The 26267-nt window shown below is 42.0% G+C and overlaps 1 protein-coding gene across 2 annotated transcripts; it reads left to right on the top strand.

Annotated features, from left to right (window-relative positions):
- Positions 1–855: 855 nt before the first annotated feature.
- On the top strand, positions 856–26267 carry LOC147899938 (uncharacterized). 2 transcript variants are annotated; one of them, XM_087377391.1, is made up of 9 exons: positions 856–1316; positions 2266–2420; positions 6946–7128; positions 23315–23386; positions 23492–23671; positions 23823–23957; positions 24070–24156; positions 24819–25619; positions 25713–26267. In XM_087377391.1, exons 1-9 carry the CDS (start codon positions 1004–1006, stop codon positions 26013–26015), a joined length of 2229 nt encoding a protein of 742 aa, XP_087233517.1. In that variant the 5' UTR covers positions 856–1003; the 3' UTR covers positions 26016–26267. The 2 variants fall into 2 exon arrangements, with proteins under 2 accessions (XP_087233517.1, XP_087233518.1); XM_087377392.1 differs by lacking the exon at positions 856–1316 and adding an exon at positions 2134–2190.

Genomic DNA, 26267 nt, shown 5'->3' with positions numbered 1-26267 from the left:
TCTCCTCTGAGAAGCTAAAACTCAGAGTTTTCTTTTGATGAAAGTCCTAAATTTTATGATTGGTCCAACTCCCACTTTCTAATTCTTTCCCTTGAAATCCTCCACCTTTTTCTCTACTCTCTTCCCCCCCCCTCCCCCTCTCTGTCCTTCCTTTGTCTCCTGTAATCATCTGTCCCATAGTCTTCCTACAGAATGATCATCTCCAGTGTATCCCTAAAATTCTAAAGTGGATTTGGCAAGAGGTTAATGGTCATGAAGCTGGATCCAATAGACCCTTGCAAGTTCCACTCTAGAATACATGTAACAAGGTCTTCAAGTGCCACTCTGGTAACTTCATTTCCTTCTTTGGGATTGGTCTTGTGGGTATGGGTGCCTTAGAATCTATCTCTAATCTCCAACATCTAGACCCTTTGTCTCCACGAAGCCACACACTCTTCCCAAAGGTTATGAATAGTTGAATGCAAAGTCCACGAAACACATGAAGAAGACGAAGGCAAAAAAACAGAGAGTTGCATCGTTAAATACAACCATATTACACATTTTCCATAGAAAACGTTTAAAGGAAATCTTTAAAGACGTTGCTCATTCCCCATAGAAGACCCCAAAACGCAAACGATTACTAAGGCCTTGCCTTTGGCAAGCAGGACAAATACTCTAGAAAAGACAAAAGGAAATAAGGCCGAGTTCAATCGGGGCCACTTGCCTCACAGGAGCTCATTTCGGAGGGTGTTAGCAGTGGTGTGACGTTCAGACGTGGCAGAAATGTCTTGAACAACAGATCGATGCTCGGGGGGGAGGGGCGGACAAAGGCTCATTCCCTCGGATGTCTTCCATCTCGAATAGCGACCTGCCATGTCAATGGACGCGGTTCTGCCGTGGCATCGAGGCGGGCCGAACCCGCCGTACCCGCCCTAGTGTAAAGAGACTAACTAGCTAATCTGGGAGACATTTCACTTGAATATCTCCGAGATGAACAAGGCTTGTTGAAGAGGATGGGTGAAGAATGACATCGTCTTTGCACTTCGCTTATCCTCCCCAGCTTTTCTTCGCCCGACCTTTGCCTCGCTACGGCTATGGCCGCCACTTCGTTGCTCTCTCCCACAACTTCTTCACCCATCCTGCACAATCGTCTTCAGCTGCCATCTTCAACCGCCTCGAGATCAATCGATTGGACGGCAATTCGGTTCTCCGACGTGCGAAGCCCTGGGACTCCTCGCTCAGCTCTGACCTCTTCCGGATCAATGAGTGGGGTCAACCATATTTTGCCATTAATCCCGAGGGCCGTGCCTGCGTGCGCCCGCTGGGCTCTTCAGATGGTACATTTTTCTATCGTTGTTGGGCACATGCGTTTTCTATTTTGCGGAGCTAGATAGAGTTCTTTCAACATGCATAATGTTAGGACTACATGGTTCTGAAACTGAGCTGCCTCTTTCAAAAGCAAACAGGAATGTTCAAACATTGACACGTGTGTTTTACTTAGATTCATCGTCTCCTCCTTACCTTGAAAAGTTGCTACCTTCTGTCTTCAGAATTGATCATGGAACGTTTTGGGTTCGCAGTTGGCAGAAAGCTGCTTCTCCTCTTCATGACCAGGAAGCTTTTTGGGCATCTTTCTCTCATTGTAGGATTTTAGGTGTGACTCGGTAGCAAAAATGCTTGTGTATGTTAGACTGAATGCCTTGTTGCATAGGTATTTGAGGTCCCTCATTACTTAAAATGTTCTCCCTCCTCTTTGTCTCTCCTAGAAGGTTGGGTGTGCCGCCCGGGTGTATCAATGCAAATTCCCACGTTGACCAAAGTTATATCGTCATGTACGTCTCAAGAATTTTATGTTGGTGGCAGAAATCTTGGCGTGTGTTGCATGTGTGGTTCGCTACCCCTCGTATAGACTGACGTCTCCCGGTGGCATTAAAAATACCAAGCATTTCTTACTTTTATGGACAAGGATAATGCTACATGAAAGACTTTATGCGCTGTCAGTTATGTCTCGAGTGAAACTTTTAGTTTTGCCCTTGGTCTACTTTCCATCAAGTATGTGTGCTCGTCGTCTCACATTTTGGTAATGATACACGAATAGTCTCCAGCATTTGTCATATTGTTGTGTGGCTCTTTTGGTTTATTTCTTATCAAGCATGTGTGCAGCTATGGTCTCAAATTTTGGTGTGATTTTGTTTTCACTTCCATGCCTAGGTAATTTCTGTTTTTTCTCTTCCTCATATCTTATATTTTTTAAGAAATCATTCACACATGAATATCTACTTCTAGGTTCAGATGAGCTTGATCTAGTGGAACTTGTGGAAGCTTTGAAGAGGAGGAATGTCAAACTACCGATGGTAATAAGATTTCCGGACATACTCCAACATCGAGTTCGGCAATTGCAGGATTGTTTTCAATTGGCAAGGCTGAAATATGGTTATGAGGTGACGTTCTCCTTGAAATTCCATACTCGACATTACTTGTCGTGTTTAGGTATCCAGACTTCATTTTCTGAAATCAAAGGTTGGAAAGAAATTGTTGGCGTTACTTTTATTGGGGGTTTAAATCGTGCAAATTTTTTGCTGTAAGAAACAATGACAGATGAAAAGCATGCTAATCCAGTAGCCATTGCAGCTTTGACATTTATGCCTGCAATATGCTATGCTCCATCTCCGCAATTTATGTTTTGGATATATCTATGAAACACCCCATTGTTGGTTGATCATCATCATTTTTCAGAGGTTGCGACTGTAGCACAATTGTTTTGAGATAGGCTAGGTTCAAGTAGGAGGTGCCTATTAGCTATCTCTTCTAAAGCGTTTTTGCTTGAGAGAGAAAATGAAATGCTTGTCTTAGTAAGCACTGGGTTTATCCAAGGCTTAAAAAAATAATTTGTAAGATTGAGATATATATAACGCTTGTCTTCATAGGCAGTTGTAGCTTGGATGAAGAGAATGTGAACTATTTCTTGATTAGCCATCTCCTTTAGTGCTAGCCTTAGTCATCTGCCCTTCACCTTTGGTGTGCCAATATTATTAAGACTTTTGTATGAATGGATGCTTGTGTGTGTGTGTGCCCTCGTAAGTTTATTCTATGGTCTACACCCATGATTGGGTGCTGATGACATGCTGGGATGTCATAGTAGCTAGTTTTGCTTTGTGCAATTGAGTTCATGGTTTTCAACCTTGTGTGGGCTGACGATAATGAGGTTAAAAGTGCATATTATGTTTGTGTTTTTTCAAAGGGGAGAAAGTAGGAATGTGGGGATGTAATGACAGTGGTACTAGACGTCACTCACTTATTATTTCCTCTCACTGCTAGCTACATCCCTCTACTATCAGCTTGTCTCTACAGCCAAGAGTTCCTCCTCACTGTGCTGTGATTGAAAGTAACTTATTTAGTATGATTGTGGTCCTCAAAGCAATGTACGTTGTACAGGCTGAGCATAAATGTAATGAACATTGGATTTGTTGGTGATTATCATGGAGATTTACTATGGCTTCCATTGCAAAATGAGGTTTTGTAATCCTCTCCATAGAGCTATCGAAGTCATGTCCTGTAAGCCCCAGAGGCTATGCAGACACTGAGGATGGCCCTTCTTGGCTAGACAACTAGACAATCCTTACGTCTTGACATTGGGTGGAGCTGTTGCATTTTGGTGGGAAGGTGTAAGGAAGGGGGATCCGGGCAGATTAGGAGAAGAGGGTAGAATTAGTAGACATTGGTAGAAACCTTAAAATCCATGGAAAGCTAGCCATTCTTAGTAGCCCTCGTTGTTGTACTATTAAGATGCACCTCTCATTGATAGTTCTTTAGGACATGTTACTGCTGAAACTTCTGTCCTTCCTACTGCCTTTCTAAGGGATCTTTTCTTAATAGACACAAAATTTCAACTTTCTTCTTCTAAGGATTCATGCCTATTAAAAGCCATAGAAAAAGGAGTCTCAAATTTTGCTATCCAAGTAGAAGAATCTTTTGGGGTCCATGGTCTCTTCTCACATCGGAAATCCACAGTTTTGAATCTAGTTGCTTCAAACTAAGAGAAGTTCCTTTGTTTCGTACCTCTGATAGTAGTAGCTCCTTCTTTTCAGAGGATGTGCGTAAATTTGAGTTGTAAAAACTTTGATTTTTAGTTAACTTTGCTACTGGCTAGCCAAGGCTAGATTCAGTGCTTGCATTTGCAGCCACTCAAGGCTAATGCTTGACAGTACCAAACATTTATGGATTACAAAAGTATACTGAACTGGAGTGTTCCTGCAAGTACAGCTGAAGCCCCTTTTATAGGCCTAGGGAAGTGGGCCAGCGCCTAATTGTATGTTGGATTATTTGGACCAGGGTGCCACACGGTATGCCCTCGTAAAACTATTGTAAGTGAAAAAAATACTAAGGAGACTACAATTATTGTAGTCCTTTCATAAACTAATAGGACCCATTGTTTCACTGACTATCTAATCTAAAACTTACTACTGTTACAGTCCCCTCCGACTTATAAGAATTGTGTCCTCAAAATGGACAAAAATAATACAATTCAGCAGGAAAGAGGATGTATAAATGTGGTTGCTGAGAGATCCCACTCATCTCAACAGACGAGGAACCTCCTGCACAATACTCTTAGGCTGCCACGATGAGCCCTCTTTGGGAAACCCCCTCCATTCAATGTAGTATTGCACCAGGGCTTTGTTTCTCAGGAGTTTATCTCTGTATCTCGAAATCTCTTCTGGTATATACTCTATCTGCGCTGATTCATCCATGGGGGGTAATATTGTAGCAACTACAACATCTCCCACATGTTTTCTAAGCAAGGATACATGAAATACATTGTGGAATCTGTGAGCCAGCTTGGTGTTGGTATTACCTTTCAATGACTCCACATGCCTTTCTCTTCGGATTTGCATACTCTCTCATCCTTTGCATGTTGATTAAGGAAAGGTGATCTTTAGGAGGTAGCTTAACCTGATATCCATATAAAGCTTCAAATGGAGACATCCCGATGGAAGTGTGCCTTGCAGAATTATAACAGAACTCCTGCCGAAAATAACCACTTACCCATGACCATTGTGTATCAGCGCTTCAAACCAATTGTTTCCCTTCATGCGGCTCATCCGAGAGACTACCCTCTTGCTCAAAGGAAGGTATACGCGCCCCCTCACCACCCTCCTCATCCTGTCTCAAGTTTTCGTATAAATACAAGATCCTGTTTCAAGGTTTCGTGTATAGTGTACACGTGCAATATTAATCTTGAACTCAAATAGCATTGACTTACCGATGATCCATCACCACGTGCACCACCAATGGTCGGTACTGGTGCGGGCTCCTCCTCATACATTTGCAAGTGGCGCATGACAATACGGCGTTGATGTCGTACTTCTCGCTTGCAATGAGTGCAATGACAATACAATCTCTCATAAACCACTCTGCGCTCCTGAGCGTTGGCGCATCATCTGACGAGCTTCCACTCGTCCCTTCCATCTGCACACCTTCAAAATCACAACTCAAAATGCAAGGAAATCTACTTAAGATCCAAAAAATAGCCTATTGTTGGCTTTTATGCCCTGTACCGTTGGTATATACCGACTTTATGCCTTGTTCTGTCAGTATATATCGACCTATAAGGGATACACAGAGTCGGTGTATGCTGACTGAATAGTGTCGGTATATATCGACTTTGGGAGCTAAAACCCGAAACCTGCGTCGTCACCCCTCACAATTTTATTGTGGAGAAAGCAAAAACCTCTCCTTCCTCACCTTCGGCGACCTCACCTTCCTCCAACCTCTTTCCCACACTCCTCACCCTTATCCAGCCCCTCTCCTAGCACTTCAGCTCCCTCTCCACCTTTCTCCCTCTCTACTCGCGTGAAATGACATTTTTCAAGAAGGTGTATCTATTTAAACAATGTAGGTTTTTTCCTTTCCCCATTTCGTTTTGTGAGTGTTGAAGCATGTTTCTCCTTGCATTGCTAAGTCCATGTGCTCATTTTCATGCTTGATTTTTAGAGTTGAAGCACTACAAGATATAGGCCGTTTTTGGACACAAATTTATCTTCAATATCAAAGTCCAGCCACCTTCTTTGCCTGGGAGTAAGGGTGTTTTGGGATAAGAAACACCTTAATGATATATTGTCTTGTCTTACCTTGAAATGAATACCATACAAATAGCAGCACCTTACCTTAAAATGAATAACATACAAAATAACGGGGCCTTTCCTTGATGGCATGTATGATAGCAAGCATCTCCCTGTCATGAGTTGGGAAAGTATACTCTTTGTCAATTACTCAATTACTTGCTCTCATAAGCTATGAGAACAGATCCTATACCTTTACTGCTTCAATCTGCCTCTATTACAAATGACTTTGAAAGGTATGGGCATACCGAGACGGATCACAAGCCTTGAAACCTCCAGCTGTAGTGCACCTCTTTTCTTGGGCTCAATCTGCAAGGAGTATCCCTCATTCGTCAGTTGTATTCCGCTGGCAGACTTAGTCAGCAGGTGAGATTAAGGCAATGGCTTGCAAGCATGCTACAGGCATGTAAATCGGCTTTTGGAGGGGAGGTGTTGCCAGACATTGGAAACATGGCATTTGGGATGTTTTCCAGAGTATTTATATTTTTGAACTTTCTTCTAATATGTACATACTCAGCTTCAATGTTAGAATGTGCATGAACTTTAAAAACATGTGCTTTGTCTTTTTAAATAAACCACTTAAGCAGGAAGATTTGCTGTGCAAGTTGCAAACTCAGCTTCAGTATTAGAATGTGTATGAACTTTAAAAAACATGTGCTTTGTCTTAAATAAACTTGAATTAGCACCCATGATTTATGAAACTTGAGCAGGAAGATTTGTTGTGCAAGTAGCAATGAACTTGAATGCTATACATTGGTGTTCAGTCTTTTGAATTTTTGTCAGTCAATTATATTCTTCATGTCCTCATTATTGATGCTTTTTTTTTCTGTTTATTTTCTTATTTCAGAAGTGCTTTCAAGGTGTATTTCCTATCAAATGCAACCATGACCGCTTCCTACTGGAGGACATTGTGAGATTTGGCCAACAGTTTGGTTTCGGACTAGAAGTTGGATCCAAGCCTGAGCTGTTGATTGCAATTGCAAAATTAATCCAGAGTAGAGACGCATTGCTGATTTGCAATGGATACAAGGCATACTTTTGAGACTTTGTTTCCATCATCAGCTGTCTCTTCTGTTTAGTTGATGGCAAGGGTTTGACTTGTGAGTATAACATACTTGCTGCATGGAATCATTGGAATGTATCTTGTTGCATGAAATGTGTCTTGTTCCCCAATGTTTTGAACTGTCATGTCTTGTTACTGCATGGAATACGTCTTGTTCCTCCCTTTTCTGAAGTGGCATATTGCTCATTTATTTCTGCCTTGTTTTGGTCTAAAAGAGGCATTGTTTAATTGTTGGTCTCTCCATCATTGTGTTGCAATTTATTTGTAAAATTTGAAATCCCAGTTGAAACAAACTGAATTTTGAACAATAAGTTGGGAAAATGAGATTCACGAAGTACCCGGCTAGACCGAGCCCTTGTCTTACCAGATGTGCTGCTGCAGATGATTGAGCCCCGTTTTAAGCTGCAGGCTGCGGCACACGTGACACAATACTATTAAAGTAATAAGTAGAGTATTGTACTGTTTTGATGAGGTTATGACAACTTGGTGTTCCTTTCCTATTGTAATACCAGAAAAGGGGATGTTCTTGTGTTTTAGTAATTTAGGGCTAGCCAAGTAAAAAGTCAACTGTTTGTCAAATAGACGATAATGTCACCATACACTAGTTTTAAGACTGAGAGTCTTTTGGCTTGGATTTAAATTCTTTGATGGTTCTAAGCTGTCACGGTATACTGACCATTTTCCATCCTTCGTAGCAGCCTTGACCTTGGCTTGTTCCGTTGCCTTATTCTTCAACTGAGCTTGTTTGAGTTCCTTGGCTATCCATACCTTGGTCCCTTTCAGCTTGTAAGATTGTCGGAGAAGCTTTGATTCATGAATCTCATGAGTCGAGTGTCTTTGCTGATTAAGCTCTTTTGCTTCTATTTGAGTTTTCTCATTTACGCTCACAAAAAAAAAAAAAAACTCTCTTTTTTGTTCTTTTGCTTGTTCTTTACGTTTTTTAATTTAAGTTGTTGATAATGTTGCATGAATCTATTATCTGCGATAGACTCAGTGGACAGACTCCTTTTCCTCCCTTTTGTGAGCATTTTAGTGATGCTCACATTGTGAGCCCAGTGATTTTGTGGCAGATGAGTTATGCATAGGTAGATTGAGTCGAAGTTACTAATATGTATGATAGATAGTTGCAGAAGGTTAGTAGTAGCACTATGGATGTGATCTAAGAAGAGGAAGTCTGACAGGCACAACTAGCACTTAAACATAGGTAAGCGATTCAGATGCTCATAGCATTCAGTACACTTTGAAGAGTATTCAATTGAGAAGTCACAAATGTTGAGTTTAAACTTTTGAGGCATGGATTGGAGGATGGTCATTTCCACTCCACAGCGTACTTTCATCTAATCTTAAGAGCACTATGACACGAATTTGAAGGACCTTACTGTCATTGCCAATGGTCTACATGGAGAATTAAAACTCATGGGTTGTTTCAGGTTTTTGAAATCATAAATTGTTGGAATACTGAAAGGAAAGAGAAGAGTGGACACAAAATCAGAATACTTGCTTATAGAATGAAGAAGAAAGAGGTCCTTAAGTAGGCACCTCATACAAGGTCACTGACATCACTGATGACCTCAAAGCTCCTCAATCTGCTCCTAGATTCACTCAATCATCCTATGTGGCTTTTCCACCACCTAACTGTGCTTGTGGGCACCTAACTGTGCCTCTAGCACTCACACATAGAAACATAAGGTGTGCCTGAGGCATACACCTTGAGATATCCCAACAAACCCCCCCTCAAGGAGATGCCTCAGGCTATGTCAAGGATACATCTAGTCTCATAGTTTCTCATGCCATCTCATGGTGGTCAAGGATAAATCTATGGCTAGGTTCTCATGCTAGCAAGGGTTCCCTTGGGTGTAAGGTAAACAGAAAGGGATACAAACAGACCTTCCAATGGTTATCTCCCCTGCATGTACATGCACACAATGTCTGCAGGAGGTACCATGGAACAAAACATACACATGGCCTACATCATAAGGTGACCAGAGGTGTTTACAAAACACACAAAACACAATAGTTTATTTCATTCATTTTGGAGGACTATCCAGGCTGAGTACCTTGACATAAAAAGAGAGACCTGGAGCATACATAGAGATGTTTTAAAATGCATAATCTTCATGGGATGCCTCATCTTGTGGAGGCAAAATATCCATGTCAAGGCAAGGTCTTACCACATGGGCAGTGTCTAGTGCCTTATAAGATGGTACTATGATAGAACAAGTGGATCTGAAAGTCATATCCTTCAAGAGAACAATTATCTTGTCATCTCCATAGTTGTGTAGAGAAGCATATCTCAGGTATCTGACCTTCATCTTTTTCTTGTACTTGGAGTCAAAAAAAAGTGCCATGAGAGGGTAGATCTCTGTAGTTGCTTCCTTTTTGGCAACCATTGTTTTGGCAATCTTCAACAAGGAAGTCAGGTTGGCATTTTCATCCTTTGTAGCATAACAAGACATTGCTTTATGTTTTGGCTTTTCACATATTTTGCATAAGCAAGCCATGAGAGGCTCTAACCCAGGTATTGGGTAGTGTCTTCTCTCTTACAGGGCTTAGAATAACAACTGAAATGCTTCAAAATATAAGCATTTAATGTAGCAAAGTCTTGTGACCAAATTTCAAACAATGATGCTTCTTCTTACATGCTTCATAGAAGTGGGTGAAATAAATACTTTCCAATCAAAACCAGGTCTAGTAATTCAAAACAAAACTGAAGCCACACTTGTACTAAAGTTATTGAAAGCTTCAAAAAAAACAGAAATGCTAGAGTAGCATTTTATGTAGCATCATCTTCAAAAACTTGTCCAAAACTGAAAAGCTGAACTTGGAGGGCTTGTAGCTCACTCTTCAAAGCAAAGAAAAGAGGGCTTTCTGAAGCAAAAGAAAGCTCATATACCAAAGAGGGTCCAGCACAGAGGTTGGATGAAATGGTGCGCACTTTTGCCCGGAAGAGTTGCTACAGGCTGAAACTGAGTTTTGACGATTTCTCCCTCGTTACTAAACCAAATGACCTGAAAAATGGCTCAAAATCTTCGTCTTGAGGTCGCCCATCTACTCCTAAGAGGGCTCAGGCAATGGCGGAGTATGCAGGGAGTATTGAGCAACAGAAGAAATTCGCTGTTTGGAGAATGGCAGCCACCACAGACGTTTTTTCTTCAATTGCTTGCAGGTGGAAGTTCGCCCATACTAGAGGAGTTTCCAGCTCAGAGGGTTTGGGCAATGGTCGTTTGTAGGCGGAGAACCAAGCTCTCTAAGATTTTGGGAAGAAGGAGGAAGATGGGGAAGAAGAAGATGAAGAAGAAGATGATGATGTGGCAGAAATGGGCTCAAGGGGGATCAAAGGGCTCTGATACCATGTTGGAATACTGAAAGGAAAGAGAAGAGTGGACACAAAATCAGAATACTTGCTTATAGAATGAAGAAGAAAGAGGTCCTTAAGTAGGCACCTCATACAAGGTCACTGACATCACTGATGACCTCAAAGCTCCTCAATCATCTCCTCAATCTGCTCCTAGATTCACTCAATCATCCTATGTGGCTTTTCCACCACCTAACTGTGCTTGTGGGCACCTAACTGTGCCTCTAGCACTCACACATAGAAACATAAGGTGTGCCTGAGGCATACACCTTGAGATATCCCAACATAAATGTCCAACACTAGCTAGTTAATTAGTATGGATCGCATGAGCAGGTGCAACGATAAATTCTTGCATAGTAGCAAGATACCTTATGTTCTTAGGATCAGTGAATGTTGGAGAATCTAAGCATGTGCCAAACCTATTGAAACCTTAACTGAACGTTGATCACAACTTCCCATAAGCAAACCACAGCCCTCAATTTGCACCTCAAATACTCAAGAACAGGTGGCTGAAAACCAAATCGCAGCAACCAGGAACAATTCGCAGTACCAAGGAGCATATCACCCTTCAATATCTGCCATGTTTGGGGATTAGACAGCTTAGGAAACTTCAAGGAAGGGCAGGAACTGAAATTGCAATGAAGGGGTGGAAGAGCATGGAAAACGAGAGAAAAACACAGCACTAGGGCCAGAAATAAGGGTTGGACCTGGTACCCCTGAAGGACTTTATTGCAATAGAACAACTTTGTACAGCTGGCTCGTAGAGGGAGGATGAGACTGAGTACAATTCTCAATACAAATGGGAGCCTAGAGGCCCTTATTTTATAGACTAGGCCAGCCAGCTAGAAAGCAGGTACTTTCTAAAGGCTGGGCCTGCTTCTCTTGCCTAAAATAGGCGTTTCCCCCAAAAAAATCTTGGGCTATCCCCAAAACCAGGCGCTTTTCCCCTTAAAAAGTGGGGGAATTCAGCACTCTCCAAAGTCTTGCACCTTGCACAAACAATTTCCAACACTTCAACCCATTAGAGGTTAGCCAAATGCATGCTCTCTAGTTCTTGGACTAATCCCACTCCCTTGTGGGCGTCCCCACATTTCTTTTTTACCAATGCAAAGCAAAGTAAATAAAACTTATTCTAGTAAACCAAAGCCAACTTTCTTTGACTAAAGTTAATCTAATAAAGATTCCTCTTTATTTCTTGGGAGAAACTCCAATTGGTGACATCTCCTCAACTTATAATCAATTGCTCTTAAGAGAAATATTCTTAATACAATTGTAAAACTTGAGGAATCTCTGAAAAGAACTCCTCATTTCCCCAATTGGCATCGAGTTACCGAATAGTTCTTGAACTTGACAAGGTACTTGGGGGTAACCTTGCCTATGGGTCTCTTCTTCTCTGTGTGACAATCTATTCTGGTTAGAGAATCTCCTCCATTTCTTCCACTTCTAAATTGATATTTTGTCCTTGGTACTTTTTTAAAAGATTCATGTGAAAAGCATCCTGAATCTTCCACGTCTTTGGTAGCTCTAGTCGATATGCAACTTCATTTATGGGCTCACTTACCACATAGTATCTAGGGGACAACTTTGGGTATATACCTTTTCTTCTCCTTTCATCTTTCTAAGTCAAGTTTTCTCGAACTGGAGGGGTACCCAATCTCATTCTTGGAGGTTCAGCTCCCTCCTATGCTTATCTGTAGCTTGTTGGAAGTCAATGTTCCCCACCTGTGAGCCTCCACATGAGGAGCACATGGGGGGGGCATATGACTATGAGGGGGAGGGATCATGTGGGGGCAATCATGGGCCACAGCAAGTAGCAATCGGCTGCGCATCAGCAGCTCCATGGCGGGCTAGAAGGGTTTGGTAGCAACAAGGTATGTCACGGGGACGTGAATTTCATGTGTAGCTAACCCCGTGGCTACCTCCGTGGTTACTTTGGCCAAGGGGAATGGCCTAGAGGAAGCACCCACTTCCTAGAAGTCCTAGTCCAATTTTAAGTGCACCTACTAGGCCCAAATGCTAGGGGTTGAGGGATCTAAATGTTGGGCCCAAGGAAAGTCAAAGTTTCATTCGTTAGGAGGGGTTAGGACTTTAATGTGAGGTCAAACCAACTGTTTGATTGGTTTGGAGGGTTAGAGCATTAATGAGGGGCCATGTGGCAATCCCCCATGCAAGCTTCTTCCCCCCCTTCACCCTCCTACACTTTTTTCAACGTAACTTCATTGTTGTATGGCTGATTTTCATCTTTCTCAAGGCGCAAGGACCTTGGTTTTTGCTGCTGCCCACTTCCCAAGGTGATTGGAAGCTGTTTTTTCTGCTTTCTGTTGATATTTCAAAGCTGGAACAGCTGCCCAGGGATGGTACACATACCTAGATAGCATATCTGCTGCAATTCGACCTGTTTTTGCTGCATTTTAGCCCGTTTTTGCTGTTGGCATGCATCCAAAGGCAACTCTCCTGCACCAGAACTGCTGGCACGCAGTCCAGACCTGATTTCCAGTTGGGACATTGTGTTTTCTTGATTGAACGACCCATTCTGAAGCTGTACGGGTTGTTTTGCACCTCCAGAGATCTTGTTGCAGATATTTTAGCCTCTCTCTCTCTTGTTTTTGGCTTCTACACCTGTGAGCCTTGCTCTTCCTTTTTCCAGCACTGAGAATCTGTATCCTCACTTTCTCTCTTTTCCCCTTGATTGGAAGTCATTTCTATGCCCCTAAGCATAAGAAGACTCACAGAGATGTATCTTTCAGGGTACAACCACCAAAGATGCCCACAATCACCCTTGTAGCGGGTACTGCCAATAATTTTCATTCAGTCAATCAAGGACAGCAAGTCCTCCCTCAGCCCATGATGCATTTGGGAAGAGGCTCAGTCTTTCAAGCAATGGTGGGACAGCCCACAGAAGGGCTCAGTATGCCTGGTACATACTTGGGCAGTTTTCAGCCAGGAATGCAAAATTTCCAGCAACAAATGATGGGGGGTATGCTGGCTGCAAATGCCAACATGATGTATGCAAACATAGGGATGCAGCCCGGAATGCAAATGGGGATGCCGGGAATGATGAGTGGTTCCATGAATATGCCATAGATGCAGGGAATAGGACTTGGAATGGTCAATCTAGCTATGGGAGTTGGCAGTAATGCACAGAGTTTGGGCTAGATGATGCCACCTCCTTATTTGTAGCCACTTGTGTATGACAACATTGCACCCAGGGGCAAATTGAAAGACTACAAAGAGGGTCGGGCTGCTGTGAAATTTGAGACATTCAATGGGACTCAGGACAGGCTGAAAGCATTGACTTTTGTGCAACAATTTGATGCTGCCTATGTCGGTGGGAACTTCATAGAGTCATCAAAGGTTAGGAAGGCAACCGCATTCCTCAAGGGCAATGCACTTCAATGGTGGACCAATTTGCTCTTGCAGGCTAAAGCCCCTAACACTTGGGTTGAGTTCGAGCAAGTTTTCTCATCTGCTTGGCTCACCACCACTTTTAAAGTGGATATAATGGCAACATGGCATAAGCTGGATGCCGCAAACTATAAGAACCTCGAAGAGTACAATAAAAAGTTTCGGGAAGCCTTGCTGCCCGCCAGTTCTTACAGGTGTGTGGAGCTGTCGAAGTATTGTTGTGGGCTGCCAAAGAAAATTCGGGACTACTGCACCAAAACCAGAGTCTCCATTATGTCCCAATTGATAGAAATGCCACAAGAAAGGTACCTCTCATCTTGCACACCAAAGAGAAGATCTTCGAAGCAAACAGATTTATGGAAAAGTTGCAGCCTATCAAAAGGTAAAAACAGCCCTCCAGAAAAGTCAAGAGAAGCATAAAAGAGTAGTAAATAAACACCAACGTGAATTGGTCTTCAATACTAGTTTGGTAGAAGGACATAAAAATGTCCTAGGACACTTTTATGTCCTGTCAATTTAGCAACTTCCTAGAATTATTCAAAAGAATCGATATGGTATTTTGGGGTTTTGATTATTTTCCATAATAGATTATATGCTGTTTTCTCAAGTTTTAGATAAAATGGCCATACTTTTTATTTAGAATGAGTTTTCTTAGAGTTTGTAAGTCCTAGAGTCTAAGGATAACTATAACACATATGTTTATATTTCCTTGGAGCTAGATAATCATACTCATTATGATCTATGGCCTTAAATGTAATTTTAGTGAATGTAGATGGCAAAGGAAAAATTGATCTTTTAGAAATTCTTTGACATGTCTAACAAGTTTTAAACTCAACCATACTTAGTATTGTCTTCAATAGGATATTATGGAGTAGCGTGAGTTTTTAGGGGACCTAATGTCATGTAGAACACCACATTCAGATCGTATATTGGTTGTTCCTTGTGTTGTAATTTATGCTAAATTCAAGATATAAGGGGTAAAGGATATCTTAAGAACCTTCATACGTTTAAAATTATACTTATAGAGTGCCTCTAATCATGAATGAGTGATACCAATTAAAAAAAGTTATATGCAGAACACGTATAACTTGATAATTCAAAACTAAAAAAGTGAGATTTAATGTGAAACTTGTTTTGGAAGTTGATATTAGGAGTACTCAATCTCTTTTAGTTTTAGCCTTTATTGTGATGTATTAGCGGACATGCAAATTTCACCTTGTGAAGTTTTCGTCCAAGTTGCGGCCTGCTGGTATTGTGATAATTCTTTCTATCTTAAATGGTGCGTTGCCCTATCAGCTAGATTTAGATTTAGATGCTCGTTGGGGAGAGACTAAAATGAAAATGTTTTAGACTTCACAAGCAGTTGTAGCTTGAATGAAGAGATTTTGGACTACCTTTTGATTAGCCTTCTCCTTTAGTGCTAGCCTTCATCATGGCTGAGTCTGCCCTTCACCTTTGGAGTGCCGACAGAAACTCAGTACGAAGACTTTGTATAAATGGATGCTCAAGTATGTGTGGGTGTGTGGATTTGTATGTGTGAGAGCATATTTTTATACTATGGTCTACACCCACTGTTGGGCGCTGATGATGTCAGTGGGGATGTCATAGTAGCTAGTCCCTGCTATGCATGATGGAGTTTATGGTTTTCAACCTTGTGAGTGACTATCATGAGATTGAAACTGCACTATGTTGTGTTTTTAGAGGATGAGTTTGGGAATGTTCCTGGATTCATCTAGGTATATATTTATTGTGATGTGGTGACTTTCCCTTATGATATAATATTGTTATAGTTAAGATATGACACTTTATGGCTATTATGTGTAGTATATAAAGATGTTTATTTATGAAATGCGACTTATAATGCAACCTACTAGGCTAACCACTCTTGTTAATTGATAAATTAATCTTGCCAAAATGATTTTTAAACAAAGTTTTGTCACTCTTAGGTGATTGATATAATTATAAACACTTTGTAAAAAATGCTAGCTCCTTGAAATCAATTTTCTTTTTAGGCATACTAGCTAAAGTTTCAAAGTTAAGTATTGTTTTGGTGAAAGACCGTGTTACCATATATTTGTGAGTATTTTATAATTACATGTAATAGTTTTTTGTGCTCCTTATATTTTTAGATAATAGTACTATGAGTCTACCTTAAGCTCAAGAAAGGAAATCACCAAAAGACACATCTACAACAAGTTGTGATTTTTTTGCCAGAACCTCAAAAGGACACTTTTATGTCTTGTTATGCTACCAAACTAGTGTTAAAGATGATGATTGGGTGTTGCTGCGTTTTCAGAAAGCAAGACTTAGGCAGATGCAAGGCAAGGATAAGGTGTACACCAAACTGAAAATGCGGTACTATGGATCTTTCCAAGTCTTGCAAAAGATAAATGATATATCTTATAGGCTGAAGCTACCACGCCATTCGACAATTCACAATGCCTTTCATGTGAGTTTGTTGAAGTCTTTCCAGGAGATGTGCCAAAAGATATGCTTGATGAGAAACAGCATGAAGTGGAGAAACTGGATGAGATTTTGTTTGTGGAACAGATTCTGGCACACTGTAAAAGAAAAGTCAAAGGTTAGAGTTTCCAGAAAGTATTTGGTTAAGTTTCAGAACTACTCAGCACTGGATGCCAAGTAGATGGAGGAAGGTGAATTGACAGATTCACCTAGGGTATTGCAGCTCCATCTGGAATTGAGCCTATTGCAGTACAGGCTCGTTCAGGCTTAGCAGAGCAGAGGTGTGGAGCATTGCCTGATGCTCTAGAGGGAGGTAGCACCCCGCTCCCTCATGATACAGACAATTGAGAGGATATCTAGAGGTTGCTTGGTAACACTGTAGGATATCTAGAGGTTGCTTGGTAACACCACAGGTCTCACCCGTGGTACTCGTTGCTGACAGTATTTTTGCCGTGGAGCCTCTATGATGAGTGTACTAGTCACTCCACACAGGTGATGCATTGATGTATGCATGGCATTGCGAGCTCTCCTAGACCGTATCATCATTGCTGGTTGTATAGCACAGTTCATGTATGGGCTATTTATGCCTCTTTCATTGTTGTTTATTTACTGTATATTGTAGTGGCAAACGGGTTTGTTTGCTGTCTTAAGAGGGGGGTATGTCACGGGGACGTGAATGTCATGTGTGGCTAACCCCGTGGCTACTTTTGTGGTTACTTTGGCTAAGGGGACTGACCTAGAGGAAGCACCCACTTCCTAGAAGTCCCTAGTCCAATTTTCGATGCACCTACTAGGCCCAAATGCTAGGGGTTGAGGGATCTAAATGTTGGGCCCAAGGAAAGCCAATGTTTCATTGGTTAGGAGGGGTTAGGAGTTTAATGTGGGGGAAAACCAACTGTTTCATTGGTTTGGAGGGTTAGAGCATTAATGAGGGGCCATGTGGCAATCCCTCATGCAAGCTTCTTCCCCCCCTTCACCCTCCTACACGTTTTTCAACGTAACTTCATTGTTGTACCGCTGATTTTCATCTTTCTCAAGGTGCAAGGACCTTGGTTTTTGCTGCTGCCCACTTCCCAAGGTGATTGGAAGCTGTTTTTGCTGATTTCTGCTGAGATTTCAAAGCTGGAACAGCTGCCCAAGGCTAGCACGCATCCCTAGGCAGCATATCTGCTGCAATTTGACCTGCTTTTGCTGCATTTCAGCCCGTTTTTGCTGGTGGCACGCATCCCAAGGCAGCTCTCCTGCTCCAAAACTGCTGGCACGCAGCCCAGACCTGATTTCCGGTTGGTGCATCATGTTTTCTTGATTGAACGACTCATTCTGAAGTTGTACGCGTTGTTCTACACCTCCAGAGATCTTGTTGCAGACATTTGAGCCTCTCTCCTGTTTCTGGCTTCTACACCTGTGAGCCTTGCTCTTCCTTCTCTTTTCAGCTCTCAGAATCAGTATCCTCACTTTCTCTATTTTTTCCCCTTGATTGGAAGTCATTTCTACACCCCTGGGGGCCTAGACAAAGGATAGGTGCAAGAAAGAGCTTGCCCCTCTTCCATGGACAGTGGGTATGGATATTCTGACTTCTTTTGGTTTGCTTTTGCTATCTTGGAAGCTTGTTGCTTTGCATTTTTTTGTTTGGAGTTCTTTCTGGGCATTACAGGCTGTAAGTAGATACCCAGTCATAGAGTGTATGCCTGGTTGGTGCTTGAGGAACATATTGGTTGCAGTTTGATGCCTTGAGGCTATTTGAGCATTTATGGAGATTTGCTTTGATGCCTTGACCCTGGCATTGGGGTACTAGTGGTGCATTGGAACTAAATGCAGGCAGAGGTCAAGTGTTGGCTGTGGTAGTGGAAAAATGCAAGCAAAACAGTATAAGGGTGCGCCCTTGTTGTAAACCAATTTCCATTCCCAGAAGAATTAAATAAATACCGAAAGGGGCGCCACGGCATTTGGAGCCAATGGGTGTCACGTGTGATGTTTCATTGAGAGGGGCATTCTAGCCTGCATTCAGTTATTTTTCAGTTTATTTCTCAGTGTTTTTCAGTGGCAGCTAATTAATGGAAGTGATTGGGAATGATGCAATGTGGTTGTTGAAGGTGTGAATGCTAAGATAGTTACGGTTTACTGCCCTTTAGTTAACTGAAGGCCGGTTTCAATACAACGCCTCTTGGCAGCCCTATTAGGCTGCCCAGGGGGGTCGGCTATTATTGACTAGGTGCGTCGATCCAGCTGTGGTAAACTGACCAGGGGGTCGGCCATCTCTACGGGCTGCCAGCTTCTTATAAAACCCCCCCTTCCCTCCTCATTTCTTGATCAGCTACTGAAGCCAAACAGGTAGCACGGAGCAAGGAGTTTGCCTACAAGAGTTCTCAGTTAGTGTCCAGCCCTTTGCTGGTTGTTTTGTGCTCATCACAAAACTTATTTTGCCCACTGCTTAGTGGAAGACTAAGATTCTCTTCCTTTCTCTCTCTTGTGTAGGCTGTCTATGCTCTATTGTATGAGTGAGATATTCACGAGTGAGCTGCATCATTGAGTGTGAAACTGAGCTGATCCTATTCTGCATAGGGTGTGAGGTTAGAGAGAGTCTTTTCTCCTTCCAACATGGTGTCAAGCAAGTTTTCCAGCTCTAGGCTCTCATATCGTAGGAAGGAGGAGCTTTACTCGAAAATGACTCAGATTCGAGCCAGGTTTGCACTGAGTTCTATTCTTTCTACAGCAAGGGTGTTTGGAGATTTGCTGTGTGTATTTGCAGCAAGCAATGTCGATTTCAGGAGCCTCTTTTGCCACTGTTCTTCCTTCCTCCTCCTCCACTCATATTCCTTTTTCATTTATCCCTAACTTTATAGAGTCTGGGAAGCTAGATGTGACGAACTATCCTATCTGGAAGGTGAAGATCCGGAGTCGCTTGATGGCTTGAAAGCTGTGCAAGATCTGCAAAGCCGGAGGATGTACTAGACAACAAGGGGAGGATCTTGGTGCCCACAGATGCAGATGAACTTCAGGCATGGGATAAAGATGCCAAGCCCTTGACTTGATCATAGGGACGACGGTGGACGCTATTATTCCTCTCCTCAGGGGGTAGATACGTCAGTGGAGGCATGGACTGTTCTGAAGGATTTATATGAGACCGACAACATGTCTCATATTCCCAGTCTCCAGGATCAGCTCTACAACATGAGCATGGATGAGGGAGATACAGTCCATGACCACTTGACAAAGGTCAAGGTGGTAAGAGATAAACTAGCTTCTATTGGTCAGAAGTGAAGGAAATTCTCACACAAACAGCTTGCTTCTCATGAAGTAAAAAGACAATTGGACTGCATAAAATGATGATCAGCTTCACAGGAAATGACAAGAGACTTTGCACATGTAACTTCTAGTGATTCTATCTGATGCGCGATCAAAGAAGACACTTTGCAAATACAATCAATCTACCAAAATTGCCATGATAGTCTCCTCAAGTCGACCGACCTTGTTGGAGCTCACAAGAACATGGCGACAACTATAGTTCTTCAATCACCTCTATATCTAAAACCTCTACACCTACTCTCATGACACACACACACACACCCGGACCTACTTAGGTCGGTATAAGGGACCTTAGAGGTCGTGTTCTTGCAGAAATATAGGAACCAGAAGAGTCGATTGCCACCTCGTCCATTGCCAAGAGCCATGCGAACCGCCACTAGAAACATCTCTACATCCTATTCAGGAACATACCCAAATTCTCTCCCTCCAGCATCTTCAAATAAAAAAGATTTTGCTTCAAATTCGCCTTTGATTCTCTGTAAAAAAAAAAATTTTGCCTTTGATACTAACTGCCTTCTCATTTTGTCTCCCACAAACTTTTCTCTGCTTCTGAAGCATTTCCTTTTGGCTTTTTCTCTGTTCTAGCAACAACTCCCCAGAGCTCCTTTTGCATGAACAATAAGCGGGTAGCTAACTTCATCTTACCACTGAAGGTAATCAGAGCTATCCCATGTCCAGACTTCTCTCTATGTAGCATATCCATCTTAGAGATGCAAAGGATTCAGTCGAACACGAAAGCAGACTTCAGCTAATATATCTAATGATGATTTCGAGATTCTCTTCGATCTTGGCTTCCTTATTTTTTCGGAGCAGTAATTACCTTCAAACTTGAATACTTCGACATGTATAGGACCTCCCAAGACTTGTTCTTTGCTCTGATACCACGTAGGGAAATTCTCACACAAACAACTTGCTTCTCATGAAGTAAAAAGACAATTGGATTGCATAAAATGACAATCAGCTTCACATGAAATGACAAGAGACTTTGCACATGTAATCCTTCTAGTGAATCTATCTGATACGCGATCAGAGAATACACTTTGCAAATACAATTCAATCTATCAAAATTGCCATGATAGTCTCCTCAGGTCGACTGACCTTGTTGCAGCTCACAAGAACATGGTGACAACTACAGTTCTTCAATCACCTCTTTATCTAAAATCTCTACACCGACTCTCATGACACACACACACACACACACACACCCCCAAACCTGCTCAGGTCAGTAAAGGGACCTCAAAGGTCGTGTTCTTGCAGAAATATAGGAGCTAGAAGAGTTGATTGCAACCTTGTCCATTGCCAAGAGCCATGCAAACCACCACTAGGAACTTCCACGTCTTGCATGCAAGCCATTGCCAGCCACGTGGTCTTACTATGCATTGACTACACGTGAGTTTGATGATGGTCCAATCAAAGCTCTTGATTGATCACAACGACCAATCAATGCTCAAGTACAACGACCTACTCTAAACCTTAGTCACTAAGTCTCTCATGAGGATGAACTCCCAACAAGAAGGTGGACTCATGTCAATTAGCACTAATGACACTTGGCGTACTGCCAAGGAGCTTCAAGAGTTTCCTCATGATTATCGTAGTAGGACAAAGGACAAGGCTCTCACGTTTTAAAAACTTGGCCCCTTATTGCTGCAGGAGGAGACTCGGAAAAAGCTGTACAACAAGGAGGGCGACAAAGCACTTCTAGCAAAAGACAAACCGGGCAAGGGTAAGTCTAAGGACTCCAAGGGTGGCAAAGCAGAGCATGCAGAGAAGAAGAAGCTAAAGTGCTTCTACTGTGAGAAGCTTGGTCACTTTGGGAAGGAGTGTCGAAAGAAGGAGGAAAACTTAAAGCGGAAGTGGGAGTCAAGAACAAGAGAAGCCAAAGACAGATTCAGCTAATGTCACTACAAGTGAGCTCTTTGTACTCATTGAGCACTACTCTACGCATGCAGTCAATGAGGGCTGGTATGTGGACAGCGGGACTTCGAAACACATGTCCAATAAAAAAGAGCGGTTCAAATCAATAAAAGGTGTTCATGCCGATTCGAATGTGACAGTGGGGGACAATCGGACATGCCCTATGAAGGGTGTAGGAAGTATACCATTCATCACAACCATGGGAGAAGAAAAGGTAAGACTAAGGTCGTTGAAGACAAGGTCCCATATGAAGTGTTCTATGGTAAGAAATCGACTCTCTCTCATTTATAGATTTTCGATTCTAATGCTTTCGTACATGTGCATAAGGACAAAAGGACGAAGGTGGATTCCAAGAGTAGGTGTATTGTTGTCGGCTATAGTGAAGAATCCAAGTCTTACTGCCTCTTCAACCGGTGAAGCGATAGATACTCATCAGTTGAGGTGTGGTCTTTGAGGAGACATTGCCCCAGCATAGGAGGAGAATCAGGAAGGTCCAGCCCTACACCCACACAAGTCGACCGTGAACAAAAGTATGCTCCTAAAAGTGTCCGACATTTGTAGGAATCCTGCTGCCTGGGCCATTCACTATAGAGCCTTAAATATTCTTTAAACTATGCTCATCTCTGACATTGTTGCTTGTTGTGGACCCAAATAGAGTTGATTGAGTTTGTGGCTTGGAGGATGTCATAGATTGGCAAGGGATGGGCCTGATCATCTTCACATTACAAGAAATACGAGATTGGCGTCCAATATATTATTAGTGAGGATTCATGAGGTTAAGGACTTGACAACTGAGACACTCAGACTAGCTCGTTAGCAAGTGAATAACCGTTCCACCCTCCTTGAGAAGTGAACGAGCAAGGGTTGGTAGAGAATCGAGATAGCTCAGCTTGCTAGGTGTTGGAAGATGGATATTCTTCAGCAAATCGCGGCCGCAAACGAGCAGAAGAGGATGTGCCACAGATGCAAGGAACAAGCTTCTTTTTCCAACCTTTTGCATACGTTTTAGTGATGGCCTTAGTTTGGGCTCCATAGTTTTAGGACAAATTGCCAATTGAATGATGGAGTTGGGCTTTATAATAGGTTTGTTACCATCCTCAAGAAAATGTATCAAAATTTTGGCTTGATATTGTATTTTTTGTTATTCAGGTGTGTCACTGTCCTCAAGAACATCTATTGGATTTTTGGCTTGACATTGTACTTTTTGTGCTTCTTTGGAGGTTTCAATAATCCCAAGGATAATGGAATGATAAGTATTTGTTGTATACAGCAGAGTGTATAGAGTCGGACTACCTTAGTGATGATATATCACAATGGGGTATCTAACCTAAATCCTAATATACAAGAGACAAGACTGCAGACTAATAGATCCTAGGATGGATGGGTTTTAGACCAATCCTAAATCCTAGAGTGATGGTGTCATACATGTAGGCCAATTTGTAGAGGACACAAAGCTGCATGCAATTTTTCACAAATTGCTTACAAACCGCCTTCTTCCCTTGTCTTTTTCTCTCCTTTTTCTTTCGCTCGTCTTATGAAAGTTTTAGTTGCTATATTCTAGTTTTACAGAACATTTTCAGGTGTTTTGGCCATTCCAACAAGTATTTGGAGTGAGGTTTGATACCTGTAGATTGTTAATTCTCTTAAAGTCTTAACCTCAGTAGCTGACAGTGATCATATCTTGTTCTTTGTATGCTTCTGGTAGTGCAGGACCAGGTGTATGTTGAAAGTGTACTTTTGGCAAGGAAGCTTAATATCAATGCAATTGTTGTTCTTGAACAGGTGCTAGCTACTGAAATAGACCATTGTGATTAAAGATAATTACTAGGCTGTAATTCTTTTTTAGAGCCTACTCTTACTCTTACTGTATGCTGTTTCATTTTTCAGATGGAGGAGATATACTTACTGATTAAAGCCAGCCAAACATTGGGTGTCAGGCCTGTGATTGGTGTAAGAGCCAAATTAAGCACTAGACACAGTGGTCATTGGGGTGGAACTTCAGGTGATGATGGAAAATTTGGCCTTACAGCAAATGAGCTTGTCAGAGTAGTGTACACATTAAGACAAGTACATTTCTTCCCTTTCTTGACATGTGTTCCTGCCATCTACTGAGCAACATCAGTTTCTCGCATGCTGTTTCAAATTGGGTTTCCTTGCCTATAAGATTCTGTGAGTCACCTTGGACATATTTTGCCACATTCTGAATGTGCTACTACAGGAAGGAATGTTGGACTGTCTCCAGCTTCTTCACTTTCATATTGGTTCCCAAATACCATCCATTTCAACAATCAAGGAAGCTATGCGGGAGGGGAGTCACATTTACTGTGAGTTAGCTCTGATGGGTGCTCCTATGGTAAGCTTTTTTTTTTGCGTCTAGTTATTCCTGTTTTGAAAGGGAGCTGCATAAATAACTATGTGCCTTTTCTTTACTTTCTGAGAAGCAGTTCTTTTATGATCTATTTCAGGGGTACATTGATGTTGGGGGTGGACTTGGTATTGATTATGATGGTACCAAGGGCCAGTCATGTGCATCTACTAATTATAGTATGCAGGTACATGTTATACATCCATGTAAAACTGCTAGTTTTTAATCTTTTGTTGTTCTTCTGCTGTGCTGCTGCTTGCTCTGTTCCTTTGCGGCCCCCCCCCCTTCCTCCCTCCCTTCCGAGAGAGAGAGAGAGAGAGAGAGAGAGAGAGAGATTATTACATATATGGACGCGTGCACGCGTGTGTATTGGAGACTCTCTCTCTCTCTCTATCTCTATCTCTATCTCTATCTCTATACACACACACACACACACACACACTCTCACGTGCATGTACATGTGTGTTTGTGTGTGTGAATAGATATGTACATACCTATATACATGTACATACTTTTTTTTAAGTGAAATCTTATATTTCTCTATGGGAAACCTCAAAACGAGGTGAAAACCCACCAATAAGTACAAAGATAAAATTTACAAGCAAGCCTCAGAGAAAAACTCATGAGGCGACCAAGATAAAATTTACATATCAGTTGGAGGAGGATCTAACAAAACATCCTTCAGTTTAAGATTATTGACTTGCAAAAAGTGATGTAATGGAGTGACATCACACACACACAAATATATATCCCTTCACGGAGGTCCATATATTATGCACAGGAAAATATGTTTGTACACTTAAGGACCGTTGTGTTTGTACACTGATTGTGGTTTGTAATTGCTTCCAGAATTATGCCAATGACGTGGTTGCAGCCCTTGTTGATGCTTGCATTTTGAAAAGGGTTCCTCAGCCAATCATCGTGTCGGAGAGTGGCCGGGCGTTGGCTTCTCATCAATCTGTTCTTGTGTTTGACGTTCTTAGTATAAGTCAACGCTCTGAAATTTCATCTTTGAGAAATCTGGACTTGTTGGACGAAAGTGGTGCATCACAATCTTCATTCCATGGACATTCTGAAGATCCAAAGAATGACGTGCCGAGTTTTAGAAATGGTACTGTTAACCAAGACCGAGATCCTGGAAGGTATCTTTTGTCGACTTTCTATGATGTTTACAATACACTGGACAAACAAAGTTTCCAGGAGGCTTATAATGATGCAAAGCAATTCAAATTGGAGGCTTCAAGGCTTTTCAAGCTTGGTGGTTTAAATCTTGAGCAGCTTGCACAAGCGGATGCCCTGTATGATGCAATTTGTCATCGTGTGCTGGCCTCTTTCCAGGACAGTGACCTTCCGGATGAGCTTAAGGAGTTGAAGAAGTCATTTGCTGCTGTTTATCACATTAATCTCTCTGTTTTTCGTAGTGTTCCTGACTTATGGGCTATTGGGCAAGTGTTCCCTATTATGCCATTGCAACGTCTGAATGAAAGGCCAAACTTACAGGCAATACTAGCTGACTTGACATGTGATAGTGATGGAAAAATAGACCGCTTTATAGGTGCCAGCGGTGAGTTTGAGACCGTCCTTCCTGTGCATGAATTGGATCCTGGAGAGTCATATTACATGGGGTTGTTTCTGGCTGGGGTTTATCAGGTAAATTTCTTGCTTCAACCTAAGCTTTTTACATGTGTAGCTTGAGTGTAAATTTTGCAGATCAAGCTTACATTTTAGTCTTTGGGTTTGTAGGAGGTCATGGGAAGTGCGCACAATTTGTTTGGTGGGACCAATGTGGTGTATATAAAAGCAAGGCCCTCATCTGTAAATAAATTTCTCAGAAAAAAAGGAGGATATACAGTTGAGCATGTGAAATGGGGTGATACTATGAAAGACATCTTACGTACGGTGCAGCATGCTGCTGATGATATGTTGGAAGAGTTACGAAAAGAAGGAGAGGATGGTGTTGCCAGTGGTCGCTTGACATCGGAAGCAGCTCAAGCACTCCTTGCAATCTATCAATGTAGCCTTGATTCATATACCTATCTAACATAGCTCAAAGCCCTGCAAAGGTATTAGGATGGACGATGTTCTAACAAGCTTGGTCCTAACAATGCCTTACACCGGCCATATGTCACGGATAATATTGATGGGGATGTCATGAGGTCCTACTATACATGATGGAGCTCATGGTTTGCAAACCTTGGGGGTGACTTGAGGTTTCTGTTCATTCTGCTTGAGAGGATGAGTTTGGGCATTTTTTCAGGGTTATTATTGTTTTAATTCAGTGTCAAGCTGTAATACCAA

Source organism: Dipteris shenzhenensis, chromosome 7, assembly GCF_047967505.1.
Source record: "Dipteris shenzhenensis isolate YYH24624 ecotype China chromosome 7, Dip_SZ_1.0, whole genome shotgun sequence".
NCBI lineage: Eukaryota > Viridiplantae > Streptophyta > Polypodiopsida > Gleicheniales > Dipteridaceae > Dipteris > Dipteris shenzhenensis.
Note: the sequence above shows the minus strand (reverse complement) of the source record. Positions and strands in the feature narration are given on the sequence as shown.

What these genes read in the sequence shown, in the direction of transcription:
- LOC147899938 (XM_087377391.1), top strand. Translation starts at nt 1,004, where the DNA reads ATGACATCGTCTTTGCACTTCGCTTATCCTCCCCAGCTTTTCTTCGCC. An exon ending in TAGTGTACACATTAAGACAA is followed by an intron (nt 23,672 to 23,822) that starts GTACATTTCTTC and finishes GTGCTACTACAG; the next exon opens with GAAGGAATGTTGGACTGTCT. An exon ending in TTCTGGCTGGGGTTTATCAG is followed by an intron (nt 25,620 to 25,712) that starts GTAAATTTCTTG and finishes TTGGGTTTGTAG; the next exon opens with GAGGTCATGGGAAGTGCGCA.